Below are 10,485 nucleotides of genomic sequence, written 5' to 3'. Positions count from 1 at the left end.
CATTTCCCATGCTTCTTTCAAAATTCTCTCTCTTTTTTTGACTTTAGGTAATTTGATTATAATGTGGGTTCCTGTGGATTTCTTTGGGGTCATCTTATTTTGGATCCTTCTTGTTCGCTGGTTCTGGATATCCATTTTCTTGTAAAGATTAAGGGATTTTTTCAACCATTTTTACTTTGAGAAATCTTTCAGATCATTCCTCATACCCTTCTCCTTCTGGGATCCCTGTAATGCATATATTGGTCCATGTGATGCATTCCATTAAGTCTCTTAGACATTCTGCACTATTTTGCATTCTTCTTTTCTTTTTGCTTCTCTGACTAAATTATTTTGAACAACCATTTCTTTCTTCTCTTTTTTAACTTCTATAATCCTTTCTTTGTATTGTTTAGTCTGCTGCTGTAAGCTTCTAGTGAATTTTTCTGTTCAGTTATTGTGTTCTTCAGCTTCAAGATTTCTGTTTCGTATTTCCTAAAGTTAAATTCTCACTTCTTTTATGTATAGTTCTCTGACTATACTGAGTGTCTTTATGATAGTTAAATGATTTTTTTGGCAGGTAAATCATGTTATCACCATTTGACTAGGGTTAATTTGGAGAAATGTATCTTGCTCACCTTTGGACTTTATTTTGATATTTCTTCATTTTCCTTGACTTTCTGTGCTCACGTCTGCACATAGACAAAATAGCAATTTATTTTAATCTTCATAGCCTATCCTTGTACTGGAGAAGACCCACACCAAGAAGCAAGGCCAGTGACTGGGGGCCTCCCAACCTTGTGTTAGTCCAATCCACTTTTTTTGTTCTTAGTAGCTCCCAGACATGTGGATAATATCAGGATCCCATCAACATCCTAAAATAAGTGAGAATGAAGACAGTACTTCAGGCAGCCCCCAGATAATCTGGGTCATTGGGTAAACAGTGCACCATTCCCTATACCAAGGAAAAGCTGAAGGACAAGGGTTTTCCACTTCTAGCTGTGTTAAGGCAGTGGGAGAGGCTATAGTGAATTCTTGTCAAACTACCATCTCTCTTCTCTCTCACCTCAGGCAGCTAAACTATGCCATGTTCTGCTTCCACCCAGTTTTCTGACACAGGCTATACAGAAGCGATTCCTTTGGATGGCCCCTAGAAGTGCTGGGGCTTTAGATGTATTGTGCATCTTTTCTCTTCCCAGAAATAATGTGGGAGATTTTGTCCAAATCACATGTTTCTGGGCCAGCATAGGTATATGACAAGAGTGTATCTTGAATTTTCCTGAAAGCTTCAATGTGACTGGTTTCTTGCTTGAACTGGGTGTAGGATCCTCTTAACTAAGTTTTGGCTTTCTTACAAAGGGAATCTGTATGTAAATTGTTTTTTAATCAGTGTGTACATGCTGAGAAGGAGATTCTAGGGCTTCCTCTTCTGCCATCTTGCTGATGGGAAATGGGAGTTAATTTTTCTTTCTTCTTTGGAGGATTTATAGTCCCCACAGTGAAGGAAAAAGTTGAGTGCAATACTGAGTCTATAAGAAACTAAATACAGACTATGGTCCAGGTTTAAATACATTCCCCTAAGTTCCCTATTACACCTAGAAACTGTTCCCTAGAGAAGAGTTTGAGGAAGCTGCTGCCATGTTTATAACTGAGTGCATTATATCATTGCACTCACGTTAAATCTTCAGTGACTTACTAAATGGCAAGAATGGTAATAATAGAAACCATTTATTTTTTCCTGTCACCTGATAGCACTGAGAGTCATAATCAAGATTATCATCTACAGTTCTGAAAAATGTCCAGGGCATATCAGAAGTTAATTGCAGGTGGCATGTTCTTAAAAGCCAAGAAACCAAAGTCTCAAATCCGAAATTTCCCTTCCGGCACCATGGGGATAAAAACAATAAGAAGAAAGCATTGAGATTTTCTGGCTTAAGGAGGGTGAGTTTCTAAATTCCATTAATATTTATGTTTTCTTTGTTTGTGACAGAGACCAAGGACCAAAGATATGACAGTTTCTTTCCCATTTTTGCAGTTCTGAGATTCAAGTGAATCTTGCAGAGAAATCTGTTTGAGAGAAGAGTAGGGAATGTTCAGAATCCTTAGGGGGCACAGCAGATTCAGTTTCTCAGTTGTTAAGTCCCCTCTTCATGGATGGAATGTTCCTTCTTCTACTTTTATAACTTTTACTCTGTGACATGGGGAGTGACTTAACCTCTCCTAGATTTTGGTCACCCCTGCCCCAAATCATGTTTTTGATTAGAGACAATCTTCTTAGTTCCTACCCCATCAGGTCTAATCTGCACTAGAGGCAAGCACCAGGCTTTTTGGGTTGCTGCCTCCAATTTTACTGGCAAGGGGAGGGTCCAAGTGTCTGAAGAAGAAATGGTGAGATGAGAGAAGGAAAATTACAGAGAACCACAGAGGTCACAGAGGACACAGAGGATACTGACTTGGAGTAACAATCCTGAGAGCGCATGACTGGATACATGGCTGCCAGCAGCTCTGAAAGCAGAACCAGTCTCAAGGAAAACCGATTGAGATAAAGCAGTCATATAACCCGATGGCTCCAGGCTCCAGCTCTGAGTTAAAGATTAACTGTCTCCCCTAGTAGTCATAAAAAACAAGGTGTTCTGCTTTTTTCTCTGTTTGAGGCATATACCTTGTGATGTCCATTATCGTGATTTATAATCCAGAATGCTAGAATGCTTATGATCTTTCTCAATAAATACGCTATGGGAATCAGAGCTCAGGACTCTTGAGTGGCTTGGTCTTGAGTCCCCTGACCCCATGCTTTCCTATACTCTTGTGTGAATTTTCTTAATTCTGCCGTGCCACTCACATTCAGGTTTGATCGTGTAGATGAGATCCTTTCCAAGCATGTATTTCATGAAGAGAGGTCATCAATTTCCATATTTGGTTATGAATTGGACCATGAGAAAAGTATGGACATGGAGGAGACATTCATAATCCATGCCAGTATATAATATCTCTAGATGCCTCAGCTGAGGTAGTAGTACCATGCTTATGTTTTTTCCATCTTAAATCATATGGGGAACCATGGTGTCGAGCCGAACCCCAAGGGCTCCAATCAATGACATTTCCTTGGGAAATATTAAGAAGCACTGGACCTTTATTTCCCCTACATTTATCTCAACTGAACCAATTGGAAATAGACGATACCCTTTTTTGCTGGCAAATGGGCATGTCTGGAGGCATGGGTGTTACTAAAAATCCCGGTGTCTTTAAAGCTAAAACTTGACAATAAGAATAATTGAGTAGGATTAGTATTATTAGTCTTAACGGTTGATAGCCAGCCTTGATATGCCACTTTAAGACAATGATTCTCATGTCCAAAACAAACAGGGATGTTATCTGCTCCTATAGTATAATCAGAAATGATATAGCCTTCCTCATTTGGCATCATAGGTCCCCTAGGATCATATGGCCCAGGAAGCCAGTTTGAGTCATTAATATAAACAAAAGGCTCTCTGTCAAACCAAGTAATTAGTTTGTTTAGTGGAGGATGTGGAACATAAGCCCAGTATGAGGAATTTGTTTCACCATATACTATTCCCACCGTAGTATTACCGACGGCAAGCATAGCTAGAAACATGTTGGCCGACATTTTTGGTATGCACAATCCCTCCAGTATCTTATCAGCTTCATGTGAGGTCTTCTTTATCACTTCCCATGTCATGGGAGGGGTTTTCTGAGTTGTGTGATGGTTACTGAAGATCGTATATTCAGCTTTGCCATTCTTTAGTTGTGGATCTATGTGGAATCTCGCCCATTTCTGGTTCATTTCTGGGTTTCGGTTGTTTTGCAGGGAGCCACAATAATTCTTCACTTTCTGTGGAGACAAAAGCAAAACCTCTACCCCATGTTTTAACCCAACCCCTTTTCCATATGTCTGTACTTATATCATGCCACCAAATTGGCTGCTTGAGAGGAGATTCAAGTATCTCGTTTTCCCAATGTTTTTCTATTGCTGATTTATTCTTTTCAGTCCAAAAATTTAAATGACTAAGTGTAAACAAAGCTTTATTCAAATGATCTTTCGGTTTTATAGGAAACCCATCTCCCCCTTTTTGTTTATCTAGCATTTGTTTTAATGTTCAATGAGCTCTTTCAACAATTGCCTGGCCTGTTGGATTATATGGGATGCCAGTAAAATGTGATATATGCCATTCATCATAAAATTTTTTGAATGAATTAGAGGTATAAGCAGGACGATTATCTGTTTTTATTTGTTGTGGAAGGCCCATAACCATGAAACAGGCTAGTAAATGAGAACAAACATGAGATGTTTTTTCATCAGATAAAGCAGAGGCCATAATAAAATGAGAATAGGTATCAATAGTAACATGCACATATCCCAAATGACCAAAGGAAGGGATATGAGTAACATCCATTTGCCAAAATTGGTTTGGAGCCTCCCCTCTGAGGTTAGTACTACTAGGCCAAGAGGGAACATTGACCACCTGACAGGACAGACAACGTCTTATAATCATCTGACTCTGGCGACGGGAAATTTCAAAGCGTTCTTTAAGGTCTTTGGCATTGATATGAGTTAATCGATGAAATTTTCCTTAAGTTGAACATTAGCAATAAGTAATTGATCAATATTATGATTACCCTGAGATACTGGTCCAGGCAATTTTGTATGAGCTTGCATATGAGTAATGAAAAATGGAAAAGTTCGTTGATGAATAGTCTCCTGTAGCTGAGTTAACAGTTGAAAAATAGAGGAAGAAGAATTAAGTTCAGTGGTTTCAATGGTTTGTACTGTATAAACAACATATTGTGAATCAGAAACTATATTAAAGGAGGCAGAAAAGTCTGTTAATAATGATATTACTACCATTAAGTCAGCCTTTTACATGGAAGTTTGAGAAGTGTCCCATACTTCAGTGAGAGGTCCTGTATATCCTGCTTTGCCATTACTGCTCCCATTGGTAAAGAAGGTAGGGGCTTCTATAATAGGATTTTTGGCAACAATATGAGGTAAAGTCCAATTAGTGGTTTTTAAGAACTGAAATCATTTGCTATGGGGAAAATGATTATCAAGAATGTTTACATAATCCAAGAGCCCAATTTGCCATTCAATATTAGTCTGCAAATATTTGTTAATTTGAGCATTTGTTAAAGGAACTGTAATAATGTGCGAGTCTTGGCCAGCTAACTGATGGAGGTGAATTCTTCCTTTGTGAATCAGCTGTTCCATTTTGTCTAGATAAAGCTGTAGCTGTTTATTAACCTTGTTAGGGAGAAAGATCCACTCAATGATGGTCTCCTCCTGAATTAATATACCGGTTGGAGAATGTAAAGAAGGGAAAATCAAAAGTTGAATAGGTTTATTTAAATCAACGCCTTCAAGCTGAGCTTGGCGAATGTGTTGTTATATCCATTCCAATTCCCTTTTTGCAGCGGCAGTGAGTTTCCTTAACTTTTCTATATTATTATACCCTGTAAATTGTTATCAATTTTATGTTCATTTTTAAATGTTATTTACTTCCCATTACCTTACTGAATTTTTTATTGTTAGTTTTATCTTTGATTGTATAGGTTTTCCCAGATATGCTATCATATCATTGGCAAACAAAGATGAATTTATCCCACTTCTTATACTGCTAGTTGATTTCTCATATTTAATTGAATCAACTAATCACTTTAGTATGAAATTAAATTATGATGGGGTAGTGGGCACATTGCCCTTGTTCTGAAATTTAGTAGAAAGACCTCTAATATTTTCCATTAAATAGGATGCTAGCTACAGAATCAGCCTTTTTTTTTTTTTTTTATGTTAAGGAAGTGTCTGTTTCTATTTTACAGAGTGTTTTTTTCCAGGAATAATAAAATTTAATTTTGTTGATGTCTTTTGCGATATTTATAGAGATTTGCATAGTTTTTTCTCTTCTTAAATATATTTATAGATATCAGGTATTATAATACTCCACTATTCAAAAAGCCTTTCAGTTCTGTAATAAAATCTATTGGTCAGGTTTCATTACCTTATACTGGTGCTAGATTCTGTTTACTAATACTGTATTTAGTATTCTTGCTTTAGTATTCTTTATTATTAGTTTACAACATTCTTTTCTGCTCTTGTTAGTTTTCAGCATAATGTTATAATGTCTTCATAAAAGGAATTTGGAAATTTTTCCTTAATTTCATTCTCTGGGTTATTTTTTATTTTGTTTTCTTTGTTGTTTGCTTTTTTAAGTATGAAGACTATTTTGTCTTTGAATATTTTTTAGAAATGCTCTTTGAAACCATCTAGACCTAGTGTTTTTCTGTGGAGTAGTTTTTTGATAACTTAAATCCTAAATGAAAATTGATCTAAGACTTTCCATCTGAACTGTGTTAAGCTGTATATTCCTAAAAGAACTATCCCTTTTAATTAAGTTTAAAGTTTATTTCATGAAGATCTTAAAAAAATGATCTCATGATTTACCTAAATTTCTTGTTTCAATGGTTTGTGTTTCTAATTTGTTACTTTGCATATTTATCTAATCTCTTTTATCTTTATTAATGTAGCCATGTTTGTATATTTTAGTTTTTTTAAATAGGATTTTGATTTTTAAATTATGTCTGCTTTTCTACTGTCTAATTGCTTCTTTGTATATTTTCTTTAGTGCTCTTTCCTGCTTACTTTATTTTCTTTCTCATTTTTAGAATTAGGTACTTAATTTACATTCTTGTGTTTATTTTTGATGTATTATTTTCATACAGTGAAATGAACAGATATCAAGTATGCAGATGGATCATTTTGAAAAATGAACACTGTGTAGCCTACATGCCTAGATATAAAACATTTCCATCACTGAGAATGTTCTTTCTTGCCCATTGCTAGTCAACACCCCCACCTCCAAATCACTACTGTTTATTTTTTTTTAACCATAGATGAGTTTTGCCTGTTGTTGATCTTTAAATGTATTTTGTGGGACAAGTTTTGTTCTTTGAGACAAATTCCAGTAATCTTAGTTCATCCATACTCTCTTCTCTTGGTACAGAAGCATTCAGGTTCTTTAATGGATATATTTTTTTCTTTTTTTCAGGACATTATGTCTCTTTCCCCATCCTAGTCCTCCCCATCCCTTACTCCCCTCCCTTCTCCTTTACTCCCCCCTCCCCTTCCCCCTCCCTCTTCTCCTTCTCAGTCTCCTTCCTCTTCTTCTTCTCCTCAGGATTTTACATTTATCCATCTGCTTTTCTTTTCCCCTTTCCAATAATAAAGATGTAAAAAAGATATTTTGGTCTCCACTTGACAGATTGCTTATTTTCTCTATTGGTACAGAAAAAGGGCTCTGTATTTGACTTTCTCAAACTACTGTACCTTTTGCATTGAACCAGGGTTATATAGAAGTAAACCAAAGAAGTAGATTTAAAAACAAAAATGCATCTAAGTGTGTTGGGGTTTTGATGGGGCGATGGGAATTTGACTTCAGTGGCATAAATTGACACTTTTTTTGTGATGTTTTTATAGTTTACGTTTTATGTATGACTTTCAGCTAAGAGATCCCTGCAGGTGGCTATGAGTCTAAACTTCTGACAGTGTGGGATTTGAACCTTCACAGGGGCATCATACTGCAGATTTGTTCAAAGCTGAGTGAACAATTTTATGTGGGTGCACATTCATTTCTCCAGGGGCTGCACTGCTTGTGCTGGCTCTGAAGCAAAGGCAAATGCATCAGCAGAGACTAAGCCCCTTGAAACATGTGAACTAAATGAGCCTCCACACAGCCATGTGTCTATGGTCCTAGCAAATGTAGGCTGTGTAAATTGAGCCAACCTCAGCGATTGCACACGCAAATATTGCTGCAACTTAAGCCTGATGATATAGAGGAAGCTTTTCCCAAGCAAGGAGTGATTTGATTTTTTAAAAAGGTGAACCTTTCCATATAAATTATTATTTGGAACATAGGGGACAGAACAATCTTTTGATATTTTTACTCTACTTTCAGGCCTGTCTTCAAGAAATATTAGTTCCAAGACTAGTAGAGCAGGGCGATTGGGCTGCTGTACATTGAGCCACTCTTCTATGTTGCTTTAAATTGCCTTTGGGACCCAGACATGGAACTATGGAGAGCCTAACTGGATTACTGTGGCTTGCACACAGGTTCACAAAGTAGCTCCCACCCCATGGGCTCCACTTGTCCCTTGATTTGTTTAATGCATAAGCTCAGATCAGGGCTTTAGGTTTCCATCATCTAATATGGAGCTTCCCTTTAAATGGGTGATAGATTTCATTAATTAACCAATAAATATAGGAAGAGGGCTTACTCTAACAAGAGTATTATATCTTAGTTTATTGTGAAAGAGACACAGCTCAATTAAAACATTGCAAACCTAAAAACTAAGAAGGTAGATTAAAGACCTGGAACTGCAACACTCTGTTTCTAGGAATCAAATCTGCTTATGGAATCAAAGTTTGCTTCAGTTTATAATCATAATAGGAGCACTAATAAAAAGAAAACAAAATAGAGTAAAATATTTTAACTAAACTGGAATAAGACCGAGGGGGAAGGGGATCAGATTACAAATCTACGTATTAGAAAATGGTAATTTGAACGCCAGGTACCTGGATGCAGGAAGCTATTCATTGAAATATTAAAGCCACTGAAAATGCGTAAATAGCACAAGTTCCCCTTAAAGACTGAAAGATCTTAAGGAATGGGAATGCCTGAGAAGCTACAGGCATTGTTACCTAGACCCTGAGAAAACATACAGAAGCATAGAGAAGATATATTTAAGGGACCAGTGGGCAAGGCCATGATAAAAGGCCAGGACCTTGTTAAACAAACTCAACAGGATAACAAGGAAAAATGAACAAGAACGAATATATTTTCATTTGAACCATTCAATTTTCCCATCTATAAAACTCAAAACCAAGAATCATTTCTTCACCAAAACCTTCCACAATGCTTTCTTCACATCCTTGTTTCTCAGACTGTATATTAAAGGGTTCAGCATGGGAATCGCTGTGGTGTAAAACACTGAGGATACCTTCTCCTGTTCCAGGGAGTTACTAGAAGGGGGCTTGAAATACATGAATGTGATAGACCCGAAGAAGATCCCCACAGCCAGGAGATGAGAGCTGCAAGTGCTAAAAGCTTTGGACCGGCTGGCCAAGGATCGGATGTGAAGGATGCTGTAGAAGATGAAGGCATAGGAAATGAAGACAGCTAGGGAGGGCACCAAGGTGTTCAATCCTGCAATGATAAAAAGCAGAAGCTCATTGAGGTGTGTATTGGAACAGGACAGATTGAGGAGAGGAAGAACATCACAGAAGTAATGGCTGATGATGTGGGACTTGCAGAAGGACAGCTGCATCATGGCACCTGCATGGGCCAAGGCAGAGAGAAAGCCCAGGATGAAGGCAACCAGCACAAGCAGTGAGCAGACCCTAAAGGACATGATCACACTGTAGAGCAGTGGGCTACAGATGGCAATGTAACGATCATATGCCATCCCAGTCAGTAGGTAACCCTCGGCCACCACAAAGACCACAAAGAAAAACAGCTGCGCCATGCACTCAGAATAGAGGATTGTATTCTGTTTCCCTCGGAAGTTCACCAGCATTTTGGGGGTAATGACAGAGGAACAGCAAAGATCAATGAACGACAAGCTGCTGAGGAAGTAGTACATAGGGGTGTGAAGCAAAGGGCTCATTGCAATCAGGAGAATCAAGCCCAAGTTCACCACCACTGTCACCACATAGATTCCCAAGAACAGGAGAAAGAGAGGCAGCTGGAGCTCTGGCTGCTGTGTTAAACCCTCTAAGACAAATGTGGATATTGTAGAATGATTTCCTGCAACCATTCTTCTTTGGAATGTCTGTGGAAATGGAAAGTAAGAGTTACATTAAAATGGATCTTCAGTCTCTTTCCAGCAAGACCAGACCTGGACAGGAACAGAGAGACTGAATCACAGCTCTCATTATCTCTGGTCCTATCTCCCTAGAGCAGTGGACCTCAACATTTTTGGCAACAGGGACTGGTTTCACGGAAGACAGTTTTTCCATGGAAGGGGTGGGTAGATGGTTCAGGGAGTAATATGAGTGATGGGGAGTGATGGGGTGCAGCAAATGAAGCTCCACTTGCTCTCCCACTGCTCAACTACTGTGTAGCCTGGTTCCTCAGAGGCCACGGACTGGTGCTGGTCTGCGGCCTAGGAGTTGGGGGCGCCTGCCCTAGAGCATCCTTAGCCTACTCTAAGTTGGTCCCCGAATTCAGAACACAAAAAAAATGCTCCTTATCTGACTTAGAAATCTTCACACCTGAATTGGGCAGCAAAACCAAAACTAATGTTATGGTAAAATTCCTAACAGCCATTTGTTGATAATTAAATAGAAGAAAAGGCCTGTAAAGATTCTAAACACGCTTTAAATGTCCCCAGTTTTCTCACACTGTAAGGGCTATAGGCATCTCCTCAGCATCTGCAAACAAGAAGATAATGACACCTGGGGTACTGACAATGACCTGTTATTTCTTTCTTTTTTTTTTT

General features: G+C 38.2%; 1 protein-coding gene across 1 annotated transcript; it reads right to left on the bottom strand.

Moving 5' to 3' along the window:
• Nucleotides 1-8,874: 8,874 nt before the first annotated feature.
• Nucleotides 8,875-9,801, bottom strand: LOC130861751 (olfactory receptor 8D1-like). Its single transcript, XM_057750920.1, has one exon. It carries the CDS (start codon nt 9,799-9,801, stop codon nt 8,875-8,877), a length of 927 nt encoding a protein of 308 aa, XP_057606903.1.
• Between the last annotated feature and the right edge of the window lie 684 nt (nt 9,802-10,485).

The sequence above is a fragment of the Hippopotamus amphibius genome, chromosome 9, assembly GCF_030028045.1.
Source record: "Hippopotamus amphibius kiboko isolate mHipAmp2 chromosome 9, mHipAmp2.hap2, whole genome shotgun sequence".
In the NCBI taxonomy this organism is placed as follows: Eukaryota; Metazoa; Chordata; class Mammalia; order Artiodactyla; family Hippopotamidae; genus Hippopotamus; species Hippopotamus amphibius.
Note: the sequence above shows the minus strand (reverse complement) of the source record. Positions and strands in the feature narration are given on the sequence as shown.